Source organism: Manacus vitellinus, unplaced genomic scaffold (assembly GCF_001715985.3).
Source record: "Manacus vitellinus isolate BGI_N305 unplaced genomic scaffold, ASM171598v3 scaffold_43_pilon, whole genome shotgun sequence".
NCBI classification, from domain to species: Eukaryota; Metazoa; Chordata; class Aves; order Passeriformes; family Pipridae; genus Manacus; species Manacus vitellinus.
This window is the reverse complement of record NW_021940560.1, coordinates 6,747,489-6,771,775: the sequence shown is the minus strand read 5'-3', so window position 1 is coordinate 6,771,775 and position 24,287 is coordinate 6,747,489. Positions and strand designations below refer to the sequence as shown.

General features: G+C 38.2%; 1 protein-coding gene across 3 annotated transcripts in view; it reads right to left on the bottom strand.

Moving 5' to 3' along the window:
- The window catches only part of ZRANB3 (zinc finger RANBP2-type containing 3), a 43,211-nt gene that overhangs the window by 18,320 nt on the left and 604 nt on the right, over window positions 1-24,287 (bottom strand). For 2 of the 3 annotated variants that reach the window (XM_018078931.3, XM_018078930.3), the window contains exons 2-5: window positions 18,643-18,798; window positions 5,668-5,686; window positions 2,950-3,128; window positions 324-555 (exon numbers count right to left, since the gene is read on the bottom strand). In XM_018078931.3, coding sequence (XP_017934420.2) covers window positions 324-555; window positions 2,950-3,128; window positions 5,668-5,686; window positions 18,643-18,791 — 579 coding nt within the window. In that variant the 5' untranslated portion in view covers window positions 18,792-18,798. Of the gene's footprint in view, window positions 1-323; window positions 556-2,949; window positions 3,129-5,667; window positions 5,687-18,115; window positions 18,211-18,642; window positions 18,799-24,287 lie in introns of those variants that run through there. The other variant, XM_018078932.2, reaches the window with a different exon arrangement.

Below are 24,287 nucleotides of genomic sequence, written 5' to 3'. Positions count from 1 at the left end.
TACCCAGAGGAAACAAACAGTTCTCTACTCAGGGTCTTTATTTTCTATTTCCCCCAACACTCTGTTACCTGTGAGATTAATTTCTTACAAGAAGCACTGTCTCAAGTCACCTGTGCACAAGCTTGAAATAAGTTTGTAAAACCAACTGAAACAAAAATACATTGGTTTAGTTTCTTGTACTTGTGCCTCTCAACGCAGCCAGTGCACTTCTGGGTGTCACAATGCACGTAATTGTATATACTCAAGAAAACTACAGAACTCTTCAGTTATTACTGACACCACCCTTATAAAAGCCCCAAAACACAACACAGGACATCAAATACCTCTTCAGGTCTTCCCAGAGCAGGAGTCCCAGTAAGAAGCACAGCTCTCAGAGCTTTCTGCACAATTGGCAGTAAGATCTTGCTGCGGGTGGCGTTTCTGGATTTCATGTAGTGGGACTCATCAACCACAACCACCTTGAAGTTCTGCCTGTACAAAGTGTCTATCAAAGTCTGTGCATCAGAAGTTAACAGGCCATACCCCAGAATCGTTACTTTGCTGGTTGATATTCCCCTAAAAGAGAAAATCCACAAGCTTTCTTGGTAGATTTTCATTGTAGGAAAAGTAATATGGCAAAGAAATGATAAAAAATTAATTTAGGAAGGTATGTATGTCTCTTTTTGGATTGATTGACTAGTGGGCTGTCAGGTGAACAATTAACTTTGGTTTTTGGGTTTAAAATGTCTCACACTTTTCACACACACATTTCACCATCATTTTCAGAAGCCATAAATTGCATTTAAAAGAACTTTCACGTATCTGGCTGTATTGCTTCAACCTGTGCCCACAGTATCACATGGGACAAATCCACTTTCTGGATAACAAGTTACACACAGTATCAGCACCTGAACACCTGAAGCAACAATGTCTCTGTGCAAGCCCTCTACTGCTCTGGGTACAGCATCCTAAGATGACTGTCTAGGCTGTCCCTGAGTATCTGGGCACTGTAAAAGTACAGTCTGGCCTGAACCTCAACCATGTGGAGAAAACATTCCTGCCAGAGCTCTCTATCCAGCGTTTTTGCTCAAACAGAACATGAAGAAAACAAAAAACCTGGAAGCAGGGAACCAACAAGGCACAAGATGAAAAATTAGTATTTAATTGGAAATGAACTCATCATAATACATGTAGGGATGTATATAGGTCCACAAACTGATTTTAAAATCACTAGAGAGCACTGTGGCCCTTCAGGAGCCTTTGAGCAGCACAGGGACTGAAAGCTGTTTGACAGAAATCATCAGAACGAGGGTCAGAGCTGGTGTACCCATCTGTCAGGCACCAATGCTCTGCTGGCATGATTTTTGTCTTTTCTTCAGTAGCAAGAGATCAAAAAACTGAGCTGAAGTTTCCTTGAGCATTTAAGAGGAAGGGAGTATGTGCATGTGCACACTGATGCTGCTGGCTATGGAAGAGGCAATGGTTGGAGCACTGTGGTCACTGCACCACAGACTCTGGCTGTTCTGTACTGAGAAATGGAGCAACCAGGAAAACAAGAATATCCTCTATCCCTTTGTGAAGTGTATAAAAATTTACAAATAAATCTATTTATTCTTAGTGGAACCAATTTATTCAAGAAACATCCAATTTCAAATTTAGCTAGAAATTACCAGAACCTTAATTGATGCCTAGGTATATTTTAACCCATTTAAATCAAAAAGTCAAACAACACTCAAACAAAAAATTTACTTGCTGAAGTTTTGAAGAAAAGCAAAGGATTGAACTGAGAGAAATCAAAGCTGAACATATGGAAGCAGAATGGAACAAAATGCTAAACCTACTTTGGCAGTTGTATTTTTGCATTTTCTTGCAAATGCATAAAACACTTTCTAATGTTAAAATATTAATTAGTTCAACACAACCTCACTTGTGGCTAGGAAGCCTCAGGGGGATTAAGTTCAAAAAAGTAGAAACCCAAGTTTTCATCTTTCCTTGTTGTTGAATAAAAGTGATAATGGTTAAGGTGTACTCATTGAAAAAACTCTTAAATATAAAATGAACAGGATTTTGTTTGCCATTTAATTTTGCCATCATTTTTCTTACTCCACATTTCCCCTTTCTACATTCAGTACTGTAATCATTAAGTGCCTTTTAGTTAAATAGCTTAAAAAAAAGGCTCATTTTAGTTCTCATATTCCAATGATAAACTTAAATCTTGACTATCAGCGGCAATTAAGCTCCAACCTCTTTTCAGTTGGATTTCTGTGGTTCCCACAAGGAAGGTTCCAAGTGGCACATCCTGGTGGTCAAGTCACTTTCTGATGCTCCCCAGACCACAAGAAGATCAGTCTCCCTCATACTGAAGTTTTAGAACAACACCCAAACATTACCATGAAACCACCCAAGTCATTTACAGTAAAGCAGACTAAAAAACCCTTGTAATTCGGGGTTACAGGGGAGTTATTCTACCAACACACCACACTTAGTCTCTCTGATGAATTCATGCTGTTAAGTCTAAAGATAGAAAGCCTAGGTCACGATGACCTTTTCAGTTATGTAGGGATTACTTATTCTAACTTACAGATTTTCTCAGTGCACTAAACAGAATTTTAACAGTAATTACCTCCTCGTTTTGTAATGTAACCAGAAGTTTTCAAAAAATGTTTTACAGAAGCTAATGAATTCATCAGAGTTGAGAAATAACTGTGTATGTTCAATCTGAGACACACTGAAGGCATCTAATTTTCAGCAGACAAGCACTTGCTACTTTGCAAAAAAAAAGATCTCTCAACTTCAAAGACAATGAGTAACTAGTAAAAAAAAATTACACAAAATTGGGAGGAGTGGTTGATATCCCAAAGGCTATATCTGATATTCCAGGGGGTTTATCTGACATCCCAGAGGGTGGCCCTCCTTGAGCAGGGGGTAGAGAACAAGGCTTTCCACAGAAGAACAACCAATTTTACTCACCCGACATCAGTTTTGTTCTGGATGATGGTAATGTCGTCTGGAGAGAGCTCTGGAATCCACTTCTCCATCTCATCAACCCAAGGGTATCTCAGAGAGGAAGGCACCACAATCAGGAGAGGCCATTCATTTTTGTAGTAATATGAAATGGCAATTGCTTGGATGGTTTTACCCAGCCCCATCTGGGAAAAGAAAAGAACAAGATTACACACAGAAGTCTCAGCTCAGAAAGCATCTTCCACTCAGAAGAGCTAAAAAGAATTTGCAAAGACAGAGCCAGCTAAAGGAAACCAAGTCAAAGAGCTCATCACATAGTTTAATTAATCACCTGTTTAATTATCACTTGCTACCACAGATCATCCTTCATGAAACAAGATGTTTCTGTTAAAATGGATTAATACATTTGTTATATCTGGTTTGCTCATTAAAGTCAAAAGAAGCATTTCCATTCTTTTCAGAAGATTTTCAGTTCAGGTTCTTAATAGTATAGACCAAAAAAAGACCAAACTCTTTAACATGTTAAGGTACAAACCCCATTTTTTTAAAGATTATGCAAAGGAAAGAAGAACATAGGATGCTTTTGTAACATAAAAACAACTTTGTTCTTAGTTGCAGAGGCAACTGGAGAACAAACAAGGGTCTCTGTGAACAACTCTGGTTTTGAACCAGCAGGTCAACAAAAAGGACTGCTCTCATTCACCAGAGCTAATGGGTTCTCTTTGGTCTGGAACACAGAGTGGGAAGTCCACATAGTCAGAATTCACATTTACAGACAAGGTGAAGGGGAATGATTCAATATATGTATATAACAAGAAAGTACTTGGTTCATACTGTCACGGTAGGAACACTGCCCATGAGTTATGACCACAGACAGCAACAGATGAATATAATATCCAGAATTTAGGGGTTTGTTCACATGGCGAGAGATAGTTACAGACTCCTGTTAAACACCAAAGCAGAGACTGGCCTTAAAATACTCTGTGCAGGTTTTCCACGGAGTCCAGTGGATATTGGAGTTCATTTGCTCCTGTCCAACTGCTCACAGCAGAGATACAAAACAACAGTATTGAATTTAAGTGGACTGATGTAATGATATAATGGAGGGATTTCCCAGGTATAGAAGAAAATATAACCAATCTTTCTACTATTACTAGAAATAAAAATAATCAGAGCTGCTATGATACTAAGTTTTTGTTCAAAATTGCCAAGTTTTCATTAAAATTTTCCTGAAAGCTCCCCTTGTGTCACCAGGAGTTCTCAGGCCAGCTGAAAACAAATCCCAGTGAAAGAAAAAAACCCAACAAAATAACTTTAATTTGTAGTTGTTGCCACAGTTGTGTCCCTAACTCAGACTGCCCAGCCCCTGGTGATGATCCAGACAACTGAGCTGAAAAGAGCAAGGAGTAAAAGCAGGGCTCTTGGCATCAGTGCACCCATGACCATAGATTATGGCCTTGTTTTTTAATTTAAACTTATCTTTCTCCATCATGGAAATGGATGACACAAAAAAAGCTGAAATTTTGAGGGAAAAACATCTGTCCTCACTGCAGGGAAGAATGGAAATGTATTTTTAGAATACCTCTCAAAAACACTCATATTACTTTAACTTTACATAGTTACACAATGCAGGTATATGTACAGTAATTCTAAGATCTCCAGTTTTCATACATAGCTTCTCTTTGTATACAAACTCACAATACTGATATTTTCTTTCCCCAATATTCTCTTATTTTAGAGATAGTCAAAAAGTTCAGGATATCCCACTGCTCAATACCTCCTCCAGTGCCAGACCTATTGTCATTACAAAATATACATTATTTACTTTGCAATAAATATATCTTGCAGGACTTTTTATTGCTCACATAATTACACAGAGCTCATTTTCTCATTCAAGGAGGGAAATAAGAATTTTTTTTTTAATAAACAAATATACTGCTGGTATTTTGATTTTTCCCAAGCTTCCCTTTTCTCTTCCCCTGAATACTTTTGTATTCTTCAAGGCTTGCAGAAATTTCACATTCTATGCCAGTTTATCTCCAGTTGTAATGAGATTTTTCTAGTATGAGGAGATGCTTAAATCCCAGTAATCCATCTCTCTCTCCCTCCTGGTGTGCCAAGAAAACCCAAATTAGAATAGGGAGAATACATCAATCCCCAAATATTACCACTCTTTCAGAAAGGTTTTATACTGACAACACAGCAAGAGCATTATTACAAAAATGTTTTATCTGCGGGAAGAAATGCTGGACTCAGATTTCCCTACTAGGGAATACAATGTGAATTTTCAAACGTATGGAAGCAATGAATTTCACTATCAACTACTTGATCAGTGGTTTTAAGAAAATTCATCTTTGGAAACCATATCTGTTAAAAATCTCTTTGGACCAAGAATGTCCACTAGTCCATTAAGAATGCAATTATAAAGTGCTTAAAAGAAATCACCTGAATTAAAGTTTTTAAGATTTAAGAATTCAAGAGATTTAACCCACCTAAATGCAGCTAAAAGGAACTTTCTAAGTTTTCTCAAACATTCTTTTAAACTCATGTCAGGATTCAATTTTTTCCTCAGTTAGGTATTTCCAGAATATCTGCTGACTATCACAGGAATTAGGTTGCTTTCATTACCAGCCTTTCTGCCCACATCTCTCAAACACAAAAAGTCACCTCTGCATGAAGAATGTTAACACAAAATGGTGTTAGAGGAACAGGAACATCACTTACCTCATCAGCAATCATACACCTGAAAAAGAAATGAAAAGAGAGGGGGGAAAAGCAGAAATTAATACTAAATATAACAAATAAAACAATACTTACAAATGGATTACTATAAATTTAATTTGTGGATTTGCAGAACCAATGAAAGGAAAAAAGGTGACTTCACTCCTCCACGTGTCAACTAAAAAAAGGGAATTTGGTCTGAATTTGAAAGGATGCCAATTGTTCTAGAAATGTACATTCAATTTGTGAGCATTACTGGAGAACTTGCAATTGCTGCTTAGGTCTAATGACACATTAATTGTAATCTTAGGAGACATTTTCAAGGCAGGAAGTGCATCTTCAGGGTTGTTTTGTCTTTCAGAAACAACAGTGCTTTTGCTGCTTCATGATTAAGGATTATTTATATGTCAGACTGATTTTAAAAATCTGCTTTCCAGAGCTGTCATATTTGTTTGAAAATAGAAGCAGACACTCCCTCTCCCCCACCAATTGTACCAGCTAAAGTATTAGAAAATGAATTTGATTTTTTGCCCATTTTGGAGTCACTTGATAACTCCTCCACGCAAAGACAAAGACAATTCCAAGTCTCCAGCCTAAACTGGTAAATTCTGTAAATTTACATTTTCTAAACATGAAATGCCATCTTTGATATGAATTTCTCAAAAGGTGCTTTATGTTACTTAGTTTATTGTGTACATTTTTAACTCAAAGATGCTCTAGGGACCTTAAATGTTTCTAGCCCATGAAAGCTTCTTCATCATCCTGGAACTTGATGATCTTTAAGGTCCCTCCCAACCCAAACCATTCTGTGATTCTATGTGTACCCTCTGTCTGCCAGTGTAAATTCCAGTGTCTACCCATTTCCCCAGTTTCTTTCAACTGAGGTAAAAAAATGAATTAAAAATTAATTCTTCTACAACTCAATTCTTTATAAATAACAAACTATGTATTTGCAATTGCTTTGCAACCCCCTCCTCCCCAGCTGTTGGGGATGGAGCAATGAAAACAAAGGAAGAAAACACAACGAGAAAAAGCCCCCAAGTCTGCAGATTTCCAAAGGGAAAAAAAGCAGGAAGAGAACTATTTTTAGTGGCAACTCCTGAGTCTGGGGCGTTAATGCCTGTGATTTGCAGCTGGGCAAAGACATTTACTTGCAGACAACTAAGACACAATTCTAATTTTAAAATGGCAGGTTTTGCTCCGACTGATTTTTTTTCCATTAAATACTCATTGTTAGTTGCTTAAGCTGAAGTTTACAAAACGAGTCTTTCTTTCTGCAGATTCTTTGAGGCCAACAACATTAATGTGCTTTCAGTACATTAATCATGTTTTTTAAAAACAGTTTGAGGCCTGAAGTCAATTGGAATTCACAATAACCTACTGTTGCAGTTGTACTTCTTACACAAACACAGAAAATGAGTGAGACTACAACAGTTAGACACAGAGTAGAGGCACCTCAAGAATAAACCACAGAACTTCTTGAATAAAAATTATTTAATATAAGGATACCAGGGCAAAAGTACAAATATAGCAATAACCAAGTAGCATCTGTTGTAAGGAAATATGGAAAAGAGGACAGGAACACAAACATTCCTTGCCAACTTGTGCTGACAAATACTGGATTTCTCAGCACATCAACTTAAATTTCAGTAGAATTGCATAAATAATGTAATGTTAATGATGCCAGTTCAGACACACAAATCGAAGTGAGAATACATAAGATCCTATTACACTGTTCTTTGGCACATGGGAATGATTTGGACCCTCCTTTTTCAATTTCAGGATAACTGTCTACAGTGAAGAAATTCAGAGCGATTTACAAATCACTCTGACAATTAGAAGCTGAATAGCAAATAAAACAAAAAGCTTTAGAATTAGGTCAACCACAGGCACAGATTTTTTTTTTTTCCATAAAACTAGATTTTTTCATTAGGGTGATCTGTAGCCACTTAAGCTTCCATGACTTGAGTATCTGCTGACGACTAAGAAATTGTTCTGGTTTTCTTTCTGCCCTCATTTTCAGACTGCACCCATAAAACCTTTGGTGCTACAGAGTATCTTCTGTCTTCATGGTTATTAACTTCCACTTAATATGTCTGAAGTGAAACTTATGTAGCAGCAGCAAAACTTTTTAAAGCTCCAGTTAAAGTATCTGAAGGTGTCAAGCCCTCTGTTATGATACACTTAGCAACATGAATCACTGCTTTGATCCACACTCTTCACACCCGAATTCCTGAAGTGCTACGGGTTTTAAACTGCTAATTTATGCCAATTAATTAACATTATTGACACACTTGATAAAATTTTGACAAGGCACACCAGGTTGAGTTTATGATACAGCTAGGAGTTAATAAAACTAATGTAAGTGGAAATCGAAATGGAGGGTATTCGATTTATTTTATGACATAATGCATTTTAGAGCATTCATCTTGTGTAGCTTTCACAGCTCAAAAATAAGAATCCCAAAGATGCTTAATGTAGTTACAAAAGCTAAGTCCAGATTTTTTTCCATTCAATTCTAGGGCAATAACAAATAGCTTATATTACCGTGAGGGAAATCATCAAGTGTTCCCAGTTTATTATCACAACAATTAGATTTGAAATGTAAAAAACTTGCCCATCATCAGAGCCCACATCTCACAGAACTCACAAGGTGTCTAATAATTGCATTAAGCTGTTAACAAGCAATATTTTACATAATCTTAGAAATATGCAGCCTCTATTTAAACCAACCCTGAGTACAATCTCTATTATTGCAGTCAGACAAGCTGCCAGCACGGACAGAAAGGTTCTGTGCTGTCAAAGCAGAAGAAACAGACCTTCAGCTACACTGAAGGGACAAATATGTATTTTTGTTTCGCATATTTTGACTGCAGGAAGACAGACTTCTTGTTCTCTGAAGTTCAATTAGTCATTTCCTCTCAACTGGTAGTTACCCAATCTGAGCTTCATCATTCATGTCCCATCTGTTCATATGACACCTTAATAATAGCTCCATCCAAGAATATAAATCAGAGCTATGATACACACATTCATATCCTGTTATAAGCTCAGCCCACATGGGCAAAAGTTTCAGAAAAGCATGGAAAAAAAGCATTTTAGATGTCTCAGTTGCACTTACTCTCAGCAGCAAAGCCCAACCCTGCAAAAAGCACCACAGTCAATGGCAAATTCTTTCAGATTCGTTCCCATTTCATTTTCAAAGGTTTCCCTTCTTCAGAGCGAATCCTGTGGCTTTTACTTGAATCTCTGTCCATTCATCAAGGAAATCTACTATTTTTTCCTAGCAGAAAGCCCCAGGATCTCATTGGGATGCACTGCTTCCTACTATTCACAACCCTTCTGCAGTTGTAGGGTCAGCAATGGACACAGGACACATTTGGACACAGGAGTATCTTGCATAAACAGAAGGGAACCATAGTTTGGTCTCTACTAGGATTTAATAGTCCTTTCATTCTGAGATGTATTATCTCCAAAATAAAACTACATTTTCCTTTAAAATGCAAACTCAAAGAGCCACAGGCAGTACGCTGGTGAGCGAACACACGTGCAGAGAGCAAGGTCTATGTGCTGGTTCACCCCAGGTGCACAGAGCTCCAAAACCCTGCTGCTGATCCCCACCCTGAACAGAACAAATGCAAGTGCCTGAGGTTACACACAAAACCCATCACTGTGTGTGAAGATTTCTTCTAAATGTAGAGAATCCCTTAATTTAAGGGACCACACAAAGCTGGATGAGTCAGAACCAGATTGTCACAGAACAGTCTTGTAAAGGTATTGAGCACCAAGCAAAGGTGCACTTACAGATTTTTACTGCCAAACCCTGGAGAGAAACCAGAAGTAAGCATAAAACAGGTGAAGGAACTAAGAAAGAAACCCAAACCTGAGCCCTCTGAAAGCTCTCATCAGTAAAGTTCTGTCTCTGGAAGGACAAAAAGAGTAATTTCTCAAACCTCAAAGAGCCCAGGAAAAGCTCCTGGTTGTGTTGATGTCAAGAAGATTGGAATCAACTTTGCAAAGCAGAAGGAGAAACAGATCTTGAAAATTTTATGCAGATGAGCTCATTGGAGAAGCAGGAGGAAACTGAGGTTAAGCTCCTGTGGCATATGCCATATAGGCACACAAAAATAGACTACATCAGAGAGAGGGGAACGCTCAAAGAGTTTCATAAAATGAGTTTCAGGGAAGAACAAATGTTTAAATGAAAGTCATTTCTATTTCTGTGCGTCTAGGTTACATTCAGGTCACTCTTTTTGAAATGTCAGCACTATTAACCAAGCAAAGAATACAGGCAAAGTCTCTAATATTAATTATGGCTACTTCAGCAAGGGATCTTCATAAAGAGAAAGAATCTCATTTTGAACTTTGCTCTTGAAGGAATATCGACTAACACCACACTAGCACAAGTATAAGGTCTGTATAACCAAGGATCCCACTAAATCATACAGTTGGTGATAAAGGTTTCTTGTAACTACAGAAATCTTTTGCACTCATATCCTTTCTAAACTAGACACTTGTGCTTCCTCATATGGAGGACTAAAAGCCAAAGGGGCACAGCAATCCAATACACCTATTGCCTGCTTGTGGGGATAATTTAACTCCTTGACTGATTTTTAACACCTATTTATCCAGAAAAAACAGTAGTTAGAACTGCAGGTAGCTTTGTCAGAACAAACTCCTTCCTTTTAAACGCATTTTCCAAGGCAAACACTCCAAGCAGTAGCACTTAATTTTTTAAAACACTGAAAAATTTTGTTACTACTGAAGCCAATGAAAGCTGTTTTTTGTTAATGCAGGCTTTGGAACATGTTGTACAGAGGAAGCTCACGTCTTTCTTTCACCAGTGTGGGTGTCCTGATATTCTTGGGATTCTCACCTACTCATGTGAGTCAGTTTTATATAACGCTACAACATATAATTTGCCTCCTACTCACAGGCCAACACTTTAACACTAACATCTTATCCCAGGGTTATTTAAGGAATCTGAACTTAGAACATTTTTATATAAAACTGCGCAAGCAGGCGTTCCATTTGTGTGTCAGTAATCACAGCACAGCCCCAAAACTGCAACCAAGAGCTGACTTCCTTGCAGAAATCATCAAGGTTGTTTCACCAAAAATAGTGCTCCAGGAGATGTAAGATAGGCTGTACCCTTGCTACTGAACTACACTATTTTAAAAACCCCTAAATCATAAAGAAACGACCTTTTATTTAACATAAGAAGCACTAAATTGCCACATCTGCAGTGCTGCTGGTTCTCAAAAGGAGTGTAGAGGAGAATGGTTGTGCTTGTCTTGTGCTTTCCTCCAACACTCCTCAACATGTGACTGAAAAACCCACCCAAAGTGCTTTATTAACATTTGAAAGCTCTCAGACCACATATTCTAGTATTTTAGGTTTGACAGAGATGTGTGGAATAGCACATATCAGAGTGGCCAACTTGAAGGTTAAGCTCAGACACATCAAGAAGTTTTTAGGTTATATTAGCTGAACTGTTAACAGAAGAAAACTCCAGTCAGGGAGACACCAAACAGTGACAGTGAAAACTCCTCACCTATTCAGTCACTGGCTGCAGAGCCAAATTGGTTCTCCAGCTGACTCGGTGCAAGGAAAACTGACTTCACTTCATTGGAACAGCTGGAATAACATCAACGAATTTCAACTCCTGATAATCCAGGCTGCAAACTTAACCTTGCTGTTACCTGGCATGACTGAAATACCTGTGAGCAGCAGGTCTTCTCCAGTATGCAGACTTTCCATGAAATTCAGGTACTTGTCATGATTTTCCCAATGACCTCTGCATTCCCAAGTGACTCTCCCTCTGCATTTATCTGCACTGGAAGAGCTGCAGAAGTACTCTCTTCACATCTTTCTCCTGTAAACTCAGTTGAATCGTACAATAGGGAAAAGAATTATCTAGAAAAATCTCATCACTAGTCTCTCACAGTTCCCAGAGTCAGTGTCTTTTTTTTCTCCAGTACCCCAAGCTCTTAAGACCAGTGTTTTCTCCTACACTTGGTTCCTCCTCCATAGCAATCCTTCAAATTACTTTTATACATTCCAAATGCTTCAAAACAACTATCCATTCAGCTGTTGACAGAATATCCCACTTCTTTTCTGACATACATCTCTGAACTAAGCAGTTCTGCTGATCTTTCCTACGTTGATTTATCTCCTCTACTCCAACTTGTCCCCCCGTCAACACAACCCAAAGCCATCAGAGAACATGTGGAATTAAATTGCCTACCCAGTCACCCTTGGGGTAGCTTTTCTTTCTGCTTATGTTATTCCTCCTCTTCCAACTTCCATTAAGTCAGTCAGAAGTGACTCATACTTGTTTAACACTTTACTTCTTCTCACTTGCATTAAAGCCACTTGTCTCACATACTCCAACCTGAGCACTCCCATTCTTCCCTCTCCCTGATGCTTTTAGTTGACCACTCTGACCTTTCCTCGTGGATTCTCACTCTGCAAACTTCCAGTGCACACAACTAACAGGAAATTCATCTCCCCTTCCCCCTCTCTCCATCACTGCTGGCACCCTATTACCTGCACTTGTCTCTATCTCACTTGGTTCTCCTCTTCCATTCTAACAAATTGTGCCCTGTATTTTGAAAATCTGTATTTTCTACTCTACTCCTGTTGCTACAAGTCCACATTTAAGCCCAGGCAAATACTTAGATTACTACCATTGGTTTTTCTATGTTCTTAAGTCCTATTTTTTTAACCCCACACAGTTCCTCTCCTGAATTATATTCTACATTCACTTACTGACAATGCATTTTTTGTCCCATCTGAATTGCTTCCCCAGTTCCTCCAGCATCACTTCCAAACAAGCTTCCCTGGCTATGAGAGCTCTGCAGAACTTGGCTCAGTCTCTCATTCATACTTCCTGCATCTGAACCTCATTCTGTGAGCCAGCAGCTTCATTTAATCATCTCTCTCTTCTTTAGCACTTCTCAGATGTGAGATGTTCTCTGAAACATTACAAACCTCTTAAAGAAAAAGAGACATCTTTCATTAAAAACACAGGACACTCAGAGCTGGAATATATCAACTGTTTGATCCTCTACAAATTCAATAAACAGCCATTCCATTCTATTTCCCCAGGGGTTACTTCTGTGTCTTGTTTTCTAATACTGGAAACAACTGCTCACCTGTTATTATGCAGGGTTCAAGGACTCATTTATCACAAAATTATAATAGTTTTATATATCTGGGTTGCTGAATATATTGGAATAAAAGAAGATTTCTTTCTTATTCTAGCAAAGACTTGTGCCTTGTTTCAAATCTCTCTCTCAGGCTATCTAACCACAAATTACTAGAACTAGAAACAGAAATCACATAAAGTTACAATTTTATTTTTATTCCCAGTTCTCTCTGACCTGAAGATCTTCAAATAACGGAGACACTTGTTGATGGCACTTGATGCTGCAAGCTACCAAGTACAAATTAAAATAAAAATAAAACATTCAAAGAAATATTCCTAGACATGACTAAAAAACAAACCCAAATGTGAGGGGAATTTCATTTTCTAACATGCAAATTTAATTAATTTGGCTTCCGTCTACATCAGTATGGCAAAACCAAAAAGAATAAGTAGATTTTCCAAAAGAAAAGATGATTAACTTCATCTTGTCTGTGAATTTATCTTCTTCCTGCTGAACTCTGAGTTCTCCATCTTAAGATCAAATTGGTCATGAGTTTAATAACAAAAATTCAAATTAACTCCAGTCTCCCCAACAATGATACTACAAAGTTTGGAGTCATTGAAGGATGTTCTGTTTGGTACTGACACCAGTCCTACATCCTTCCCTGCAGCATGTAAGAATGATAAATACTCACTGTCATGTGCTATTAAGGAAATAGCCAGAATGCTCACTAAGATTTTCAGAAACTTATTGAGCACAAAATGGCCCAATATGAATAAAAGTTGAAGAAAAATTCCTCTTATTATATATATATACACTATATATAAGTGTTCTCCCTAAATACTGGTAATTATCAGTATAAATACTGGTAATTATCAGTATAAATACCGTTATCAGTATAAATAGTGATAATACACTGAGAATTATCAAACACCTACAGCTCCATTAAATACTAACTCTCTGTGCCAACCATTTCTGTTACATTTTTCTTTGTTTAGAAATTGATGGGTAATGTTTTCACTGTATAAATGAAATTGTGTGCTTCTTGTTTAAATTAAACTAGGACATTTAAGTAAACTAATAGAAACTAGTGTTGTGAGGACTTAGATGAAAACAGTAAAGTAAAATTCCACTGAAAATAACTATGACATGTCTCCCAGGAGAGAAATACTAATAAATAACACTGGGGAAAAATTCAACAGTAGCCTGTAGCCTATAAAAATAAAATATTTTTAGAGGTGTTCCTTTAAACCACGTAGCTGATTCTAAAGAAACCAAAAAGAAATTTAGATAATGGCAAAAAGCAGCTGCTCTTGCAGCAACCTGTGACCTTTCAAACAAAGGACAGAAAAATCAGACAGTAACAGATACATGGACATGGAACTGGGCTTAGTGCTTCAAAATGAAAATGGAAGACAAAGCTATTTTCTTATTCATACCTACTATCAAAGATAAGAGACTGAAGAAAAGAAACACACTGAAAAAGCAAAACAATCAGTAATCTCGGATGGAAAATGGTAAAGATAAAAGCAAAGTGAAACAAAGCCTTGGTAACTTAAAAGGGCAACACAAGACAGAAAGCAACAATGGCATTGTACAGAAGGACAAAGAAAGATTAATAGACAACATAAAAATCAGAAGCAAACTCAGTAATAATGACAAAAATAACAGTGAAAGTGAAAAATAGTTAAATAAAAGTGTAAGACAAAAGGCCCCACTGCTCCAGCACAAACTAAAATGTGCACGGAAGTGCAGGGACTGAATGTATTTTCTCTTCCTGTATCAGTTTCCAAAATCTATGACTCCCTTAGACACCCAACTCAAGTGGAAATTAAACCTTTCATACTACCCAATGACTAATACACCCTAGAAAGCTGAAGAAATTTGTGTAGAAATTCACCCAAGAATTTAAATATCACATATCAGAAATTCCTGGCCCTACAATGGGCTGTGCCTGGGAATTCTAAACATTTCTATTTGCTTCCTGCCCAAGAGCTACTTTTCTATGGTTCAGCTACTAAAACCTCAGCAGACTATGTGTGCCCTACATTAGCAGTGAAGAACCTTCCTGTGTTCATAAGGTTTGAGGAAATTTTTATTTGAACCTCTGGTTTTTTTTGGTCTACTCTGAGGGTGGAAGGGGGGAATTAATTTCTACAAAGACTGATAAAGTCTTTGAAGTAAAAGTCTGTTCTAATTAACAAAGAACTAACTATGTGTTTCTTCTCTGTAGCCTGCTAGAGATCAGAGACACACTCAGTGGGAAAAAATGTACTATTTTGAAGTGCAGGCAACTGATTTGATATTTTAATAGAGGACACTGACGCTCCATTCTCTAATCAGCTCACTGTCACAATGGTCCTCTGTACCCTACCACCAAAAACAATATTAAACACTACACAACTTTTTCTTACTCTAGAAAGGGACTGCCTAACAAAACCAATATCCTTTCATTAAAACTTAACGCCAGATATGAACTCTGCATATCCTGATACTGCCATCCATGGTCATTTACCTTTTTTACTGTGTCTGTACTCAATAAACAACATTGAGCCAGCATGTATGGGAAACTAAAAATCACTCTCCAGAATATATGTTAATGTAGTACCTCTAAAAGTTAAAGAGGAAACAAGATTAGCCCAGTAAAACAGTTTGAGCACACAGTTACAATTGAAAAGCTCATTTTCATGGCTGGTAAATATCTCCAAATCCTCTTTTGCATCCACAAGCAAGACAGCTTAAACAAATTGTTCTGCCAGCATGTCTAGGAGGAAAGATATCTGTGTGTCTGAAGGCATCTTTTGCAGATACCATCAACTAGGCAAGCAATACTAACTAATGATGTTTGCAGATGCCATGCTGACAGCTTTTATGACGAAGCCTGATAAGGCATTTAGTGATATGGTGAACACATGCCACCCAGGAGCACAAGGACTAACTTCCAAACAGCACACCTCTGACTTTTATAGTGCAGTTAGGAGAACAAGCTGTTTGTATTACGAGGCAGATGTCCCACACTTCTGTAAAGAGAGGATACAAACCAAGAAAACATGGTAAAAAGAGATTGTGAGTCTCCAAGTGCTACATTAGTGAACAGCAGCAGTAAAAATCAATAGTATTCAAAGAGAGATGTGGGCTCAAAGGAGGTTGAATACAATCCTTATCACTGCTATCAATCATTTGCCCATGTATCTACCACTTTTCCAGAGTACTGTGCTCAGACACTGCCACCTCCTCTTCACCACGTGGTGACTCCTCAGGATTTCCTAAGCCCATTGCTAAGAATTTATGTTCCTAGAAGGGACAAGTTTGCTGTTTTTTTTTTATTTAAGAGACAGTTTAAAGCACATAGAAATAAATAAATACATATTATTGCTGCTTTTAAAAGTAACTTAGATCTTTACTGAACAAAAATAATAGAAATAAAATAGTCTTCAAAGACATAATTTGTGTGCACCCATCTTTTCTGCACATTAATGTCTGAGGTTATAAATAAAGACTGTATGTTGTATCCATCCTTAAGTAGCCATTCCCAAGTGCATTTCTGAAGAATAAAATCTAGGAAGGAGTAAGTAGCCCTGCAGTTATTTCCCTTTATGGCATGTTTGTGAGGTAAAAGGTATCTTAGCATATGTTGAACCATACGCTGCCTCGTTGGCTCGAGAATTATCAATTCCTAGAAAAGGGTTGGGCAGTGTCTGTCAGTCCAGATGATGCCCTTGGAGCATCTGCTGGAAAAGCCTTTGATTCATTTACTAATGAAGCAAAAGCACAAACCACAACAGTATATTTATTTCATACCCTGGGAACAGATAAGGGAATTAATAGTTCACTCCCAGCCTCTTTCACGCAAGAAATAAAAGTTTGTTCCAATAATAAGTTCCTTTTTCAGGCTGGGTGCTTGTCTAACCTAAGATAAGATTAATTAATTGAATCTCTTCAGCCTACAGGAGAGCACTTGCTCTACACCAGTTTCCTTCCACTCCAGCAAAGCCTGGATTAAGTGATGACTGCAAGGAGGGCATAGCCTGGGGGAGAGAAGAGAGATGAGCTGAGATGCACATATTGCTGACTTCAAAACCTGTGTTTATATATTTTTTAAAACTAGAAAAGACACTTCTACAGGAAAGCACCAGACCCTGCTAAAATATACCCCTGGGGATACTGAAAAAAGATTTAAATCATTATGGAGTACACAAAAGGGAAGGACTTGGGTGAGCCAAGGGCTCACAAACTAATGAGAAAATTCAGCTGCAAGCACCAGAGGCTTTTGTTCTCTGTTTTGGGACAGAAAGAGAAATAGATCTGCATGAGCAAGGGACAGATTGAAAAACACTCCTTGGGAAAGTTTTGACTTAATACATTTTAATTCTGATAGAAGCTGACTGAGAGTGGGCACACAATGCCCCAGTTTGACCCAGCTAAAACACAGGATTTGGTGTGCCAAGGAAAGAGGTTCCTTGCAATCATGATGAACATATTTCCATATGCAGGCCACATCAAAACCATCAGGGCCATATTATGCAAAAGTCTTGTTAATGAAGGGCTTCAAGAAAAAAAGAAAACAATCATAAATCCCATAACCCTAATGAAACTAATATAATATAATTCCCTCCTTGACAGAGTCATTAGCCTAGTTCCAAACTTTTCCAGATTACTTATTGCAGGCAATTGTTACTTCTTCAACAAAGAGAATAAAGAAATATCTGATTAAAATGGATCTAGTCCTACAGTTAAGCTGCTTCCTGAGGAACCTCTGCATTATATAATAGGCTGCAAAAGATAATGCCCCTTTCAAACACATCCACTAGCCTACACTAATTAAATGGGTATAGTTTCTTCAATGTTAATGGCTTCTGTTACTTCACTATTTGTATATGCAAATGTACCTCAATTGCATATTCTATAAACTCCACTTCCCTTTATTAAAATCAGATCAACTAAGACATGGTAGCCAAGGGCTTTCCATTTATTATATTCAAATTTAGGCCCTAAGCCTCTTGCTCTAAGTGAGATGATAAAATGATCAGAAATTAACTTCATCCATCTTTACAACCACTTCCATTGTAATTCCCCTTGTGCCAGTCCTCTCAAACACCATTACTTTCCAAAAGAACAGCACACAGTAGTTTCATGGCTTTAGGTTGCAATTGCCTGCGTTCCCTAAATTTTATAAATGTGGAAGTAGCACTTCCCTCCCTCCGCTTTGTCCGTGTAACTCAGTAACTGGCTCTTACTCAGCAAAATATTTCCAGCCTGTGCTGTACAAACCATTTTTTTGGATTTATCAGGTACTTAACTGTTGAATGCCTCTCCTATCAGCTGCTGCACTTGCTGAGCTCTCTGCAGGGCTCCTTCTGCTCTGCTGCTGCAGCTCAGGGAGCTCCAGAACACCCTGGTTACATGCCAGAATGGTACCAAGTTTAAAATAGAATTAACACACAGATGCATCAGGATCTGTTAGTCACTCCCTTAACAGCTCTACCACGCCATTAAGAACTGAAGAATCAAATGTGAATTAACTTATTTTAAGAATTCTCTATTAACATAACAAAAATTGTGGTCCTGCTGACATCAACCTCCTTTTACATGAGGAGGTTGATATCACTTCGGTACTACAGTTCTCTTTTGCAGAATGCATTATTAAACATTTTTCATCCTCTGTGGAAAAAAAACCCACAACTCCTCATTTTAAACCAGGTTATCTTCTAGTTTATGAAAGATTTCTGTAATAGCTCAGCTAAGAGCTGCTGGTATTGAATAAATAAAAATTAATTTCTTTACCTAAAATAATTATTTTTAGCATGTGATACAAAAAGGATTTTACCTGCCACTTCTTTGAAGTGCAAATATGATGCCTTTTTCCTGAAAAGGAAGCAGCTTCTTTCTCAGTCTTTCAGGTAGAAAGGACAGCTCAGCATCAACATTTTCTGAATGAGAAGCTTCAAGTGTAGGTGTTTCCTGGAGTGCACTCATGTTGAACCTGAGGGAAATGAAAACAAAAAAAAAAGATGCTTTACCTGCAGGACAGGTCTGCAATGCATTAAAAAATAAAGCTTCATGGAACAATACTAATCATTTCATCTCAAAATATTCAATATCTACGCAACTTTTCTCCAGAATTCTTGAGAATTCTCTCTGGAAAGCACAAAATAATGCACATGCTGGAGGAAGAGTCCACCACCTCAGTACCAATAAAATACTCTAAGATGAAGAGGTCAGGATGTATCACTTCCTTTAAAATATGAAATCATTATGTAAGGAAGTTTCCTGTTCATGAATGAAAGTTACTGGCCATTCAAATAGCGCTTGTTCATGGGCATTGAAATGGAACTCTTTTAGCAAATATTTTTCAGAAGAGTTCTAGGAAAAAATATAGGCTATTTAACCTTCTGAGGATGGAACTAACAGTCCTTTAAAATTTTTAATTCTAATAATCAAATCAGAAAAAAGAGGAAAATACACCCACTTTGGGGGAAGGGGGGAAAAAAGAATAAATAATAATAATAATAAAAAAAAACAGTAAGGAATTTTATCTCCCTCAGAAAGAAACAACATTGAACGACATAACTAATCAACAAAAATTCTCATAGTGTGCTTCAGATTAAAAATGTAGATTCTTCATTCATTTTTGTCCAAGGGACAGGGGTAGAAAAGAAATATTTTTAACTCTCTTTTAACTTCAGTAGACTTTAAGCAACCAACCAAAAGGTTATAAAGCTCAGCAGCAGTGCACTGACCGAACATGAAGAAAGCGGCAAACCTTTACATCAAAACATTACCTAATTATTTTGGATTCAAAGCCTGTGTGAGGAGCTGGATTACCATAGGAACAAGGAACATCAGCCAAAATACAGTTCCTACACTGTTAACAGTATCTCCAGGTTTGAGAGCAAAATCCTGAACATGGTACACTCGGGGTTTTTGATCCTGACTTATTTCTGAAGCAACTCGAAAGAAGTCAGAAGAAATGTGTGGGATGAGCCATTACATTCACAGGCAGAAACGTGCTGAGCTAAATGATCATTCTCTTCAAGGACCTGCAGGACTAAGGAACCTGCTGTTTTACACTCCTTACAGGGTAAGACAGACCTGGGGACACTGCAAATGGTTGTTCTATCAGAACTCTATTTCCCAACGCTCCATCTCCCACATTAGACCAAAATTGAGAAATAATTTCCACTGGGATGAGCACAGGGGTTGCTACTGGACATTTTCCAAGATCAGTGGGAGATCCCAGTCCCCGAGAGACCCCTCTCCACAGAGCTTCTCCCAGTGGCAGCTTGGTCATAGCACGTGGAGCCCCTACCTGTGGTGTGGAGAGGAGATTCCAGAGTGGGATTCGCTGACCCTCTGCTCTGCACCTCCCATGTGGCCCAGTAAGCCAGGTCCTGTCTTGTTAGACACTTAATATAGTCTTAAAATCAGGGAGATACAAATTAAAAAGGAATGAACAGACTACAGCAAATATAAGTTGTGGGGAATTTGCCACATCTGGAGAAAAATAAAAAGGAACTCCCACTACTGTTGACAACAGTGGGAAAAGGGAGAAGGATAGGGAAAAGAACAGGACCTGAATGTTCTGCAAGTCCACTAGCTGTTGCAGAAACATCGAAAAATGAGGATTTTGAAAGATCTGTCACCAGCATTGCCAGTCAGACTAATGACATTCATGCAGACAGAAAATGAGTAAGTGCTTTTTTTCTGGTTATAGGATGAATTACAGGCATGTCTATCAAGATATGCATTACAGTCAGGGGAATGTGAAGAAAGTGCTGTGCATGAGCCTACAGGCAAGTTCCATGACATTCTCATTGTGAAAGAATTGAACTGGAGAACTTCCAGTTCATTCCTGCATTCCTTCTTGGGCATCTATTACCACTTCTGCAATGAAGGGCTGTGTAACCACAGCTGCTTGGATGTACCATTCTGCTGGGCAGTGAGGGAACAGAGTGAATTCAAATTTAAATACTGATCAACACTCAAATTTGAGGCATAAGGGTTGTATTTACCATTGCTGTGGATTCTGTTCTATTTTGTGTTAAATTACTTAGCTGCTAGATAATCTTTTCTAAGAAGCATATTCTTGAAGAGGTATCCTTTGTCCCACATATAAAGCCCTAGGAATGTTATTGCTCACATATGAAAGCAACAATCCTACCTGGAATCACAGCTAGGGGTGTGTGTGTGTATGCACACACTGCAGGACTTCTGCATAAACATGGTCACAGCACTGCTCTCAAAAACATGGACCTCAGGGGTCTGAGCACCTGCTGTTCCTCACCAGACGAGTGCAAGCGATTCACAGAGCAGGAAGAACTCCACGGCTGGAGGGAGGTTGATGTTGTGCTTCCAACAGCAGGATCAAGGTACAGAAAGCCCAGTTCTCACGTAAGTCTGGTACTATCAGCAGAAAGACAGGACCTTTCTTCCCTACACTCCTATCAGGAGTGCCCTCGAGGTGCTAAACTACTGAGACAAGCCCAGTGCTGCTGCACATACTCCTGATGCAGAGCTCTGACTGAAGACCTGGAACATAACCTGTCCAAAGACAAATGGTGACTATCTGATGAGTCACCTTCTGAATGGCAATGAAATAACCAGTTATAGAGAAAGGAAACCCAGACTTCTTTCGCAAACCAGGCATTCTGTGCCATCTGGTTGGAATTGCATTATTGACTATGGCAATTTTTCCTCCCCATTTTTACAAGTGGAATCTTTCATGTATCTTTAAAGAAACATATTCTTTAAATATTCTTGTACCCTGGGCCTCTGCAACGTTCAGCAGCAGATATAAGTACTGTAATCAGCACCAAGGCTCTCTGATGCATGTCTACCACTGAACTTTTTTTAACAGGAGATGGAAAACCTCTGGCTTGCCCAAGAGATGCATTTCACAGAACTTATAAAGCTCCAGTAAACACCCACTTTAGCTCTCAGTTGAGCAAACAGAAATGTTTCAGCTCTAACTGTTGGGAAAGCAACCATAATCCCTTCAATAGTTCTATCACAATATTTTCCACAGAGTATTTAATTCTTTTAAAAGTTGATTAAGGTACTTCAAGGCTGGTGGTGAAAAAACAAACACCAAACATTTCTGGAGAGCCGAGCTTGAACACGAACACTGCAGGATTGGCGGACCCAACAAACCTGTTCAACGCTCAGTTCTGTGATTCACCTCCAAAGGAAATTTGTGACTCATTTTCTGTGATAATTTTCTATTCTATAAAAGCAGAGATAATGATACACCTTCTGATCAGCTTTGCTCCATAGCTTGTTGTGAGTGACAATATGAGAATGAAACGGTAACACAATTAACTTGCTGTTGAACGAGCTCACGACAAGATTCTTTCACTGAGACACTGAACAGGAACAATGCAGCTTTAGAAGCATAAATCTGAATTAGAGGAGGCACATATTAGTCATCAGTACACAGCAATACTACCAGGAAAAACGTTTCTCTATCAGTCATTAACGAGGTTAAAACTGACTTTGGAGATCCATCTTGAAAGGCAGCAACACAGCAAGCACCAGCTACCAGATATGCATAAAATTTTGTTTAGTTTATTACTGGGTGACTAATTATAGACCAGGTGATTAATTAGAGAACTCCATGCAGTGAACAATGACTATTATAAAAACATACACAATGACTTTGGCAGTGGTGGTCATTTATGGTTTGTTTTGAGACAGTCAATTACAGACAGCATTGTGGTAATGTTAAAAAATAAAAATAACCTTTTAAAAAAAAAATCTAGTCAGTGTAGCAAGAAGACCAGTTTGTATCTGTTGTTGTTCTACCCATTGCAGTCTCAGAAGATCTCAGAGGAGAGAGTAAGACTAGTGCATATATTCTTTAACTACAATATTTCATTTGTTTCTGTGTCCCCAATTTGTTGTAACATCCATCCTATCGCCCTTCTCATTCCTCTAGATCACAAGCTCTGGAACTCGCATTTTTCCAGACAAAATAGACCTAAAAGGTTTGGTGTGGAGACCCAGCTTTTCACTCAGAGAGTTCATTCAACTGCACAGGTTTCATGAGTTAAAAAACCCCAAACTGTATTGTATTTATTCCAGTGTTTTAAAGGAAATCAAGGATGAAACAGCTGAATTGATAAACCCAATAACTATTTATCTAAAATTGCTTATGTATCTCAGCACTAGCTAGTGGTAAATGACCCCAGCTTCTAAAAGCAGGAATGAGGAAGACTCATGGACCTACAGCATGATTCATTCATAGGGCATAAAAACCAGTAAAAATTATGAACTGGAGGGTTTGTGAACACCAGGATAAATGCAAGTATTTGATGAGTCACCGTGTGTTTTGTAAAGGTGAGTCTTACCTTTCCAGTCTGCTGAAGTTCTTTTGAAGGGGCTCTACAACAATGTACCTATAGACAATTTGATGCACTCCAGTTCACACCATTCTTCAATACTACATTAAAAGAGACTAGGTTTTATAGACATATTTGTGCAGTAATTGTAATCTCCAAGAAAACTTTTGAGAATGTCCCTCGAACTTTTAAGGAAACCTGAAACATGTTTTTTTTTAAATTCAAGCAAGTAGACTGTTCATACATGAGAGAAACAATTTCAGCAATATTTCCAAGTAATGTGCTCCAACTTCTATTATGTTCAAAGAATCATAACTGATCTCGAAAAGTAAGTAACTACTGAGGAATAAGGGCAGTGCAAATACTAGTAAAATAAAATAAAATTTGAAAAAAACCCCCAACCTTGGAAATCTTTCTGTCACTGCTACTGCTACACTGCGTTTCACCATAGACTATCATCCTTCTGGAGGTAGCAACTGAAACCCAAGCTTGTTGAGAATATTACCCCAGGTGACATGTTTCTGTGTTGGAAAGTTGGGTGCAAGACTGATGACAACTTCAAGGACTATTTTAAGTTTTCCAATAGCTGTTTGTCAACACAAGCTGATTACATAATATAAGCCCACTGCTTTTTTTCTTTTATAGGTCACTAAGTATAGCCTTCTAATGCAGCTCAGCAGCAGATGCTTAAAAAAAAAAGTCTTTCCATTAAGGGTTTTGCTTCATAAATTTCCACTTGATGGCCTTAACTGCTCTGTGACTGTGTGTTCAGTAAAAGTTAATAGGGAATTCCAGGCTCAAAGAACATCATGGGACCTTGGCTGATTGATTAATGAACGATTTCACAGAATCATAGAATTGTCAGGGTTGGAAGGGACTTTTGGAGATCATTCAGTCAAACCTCCCTGCCAAGGAAGGGTCACCTGGAGCAGGTGACACAGGAACACATCCAGGTCGGTTTGGAATGTCTCCAGACAGGGAGACTCCACAACCTCCCAATGCTCTGCCAATGTCAAGAAGTTCTTCCTCATGTTGAGGTGAAACTTCTTGTTTTAGTTTATGGCCATTGCTCCTCATCCTGTCACGGGGCTCCACTGAAGAGTCTGGCACTGTTCTCTTGGCATCCACGTTTGGG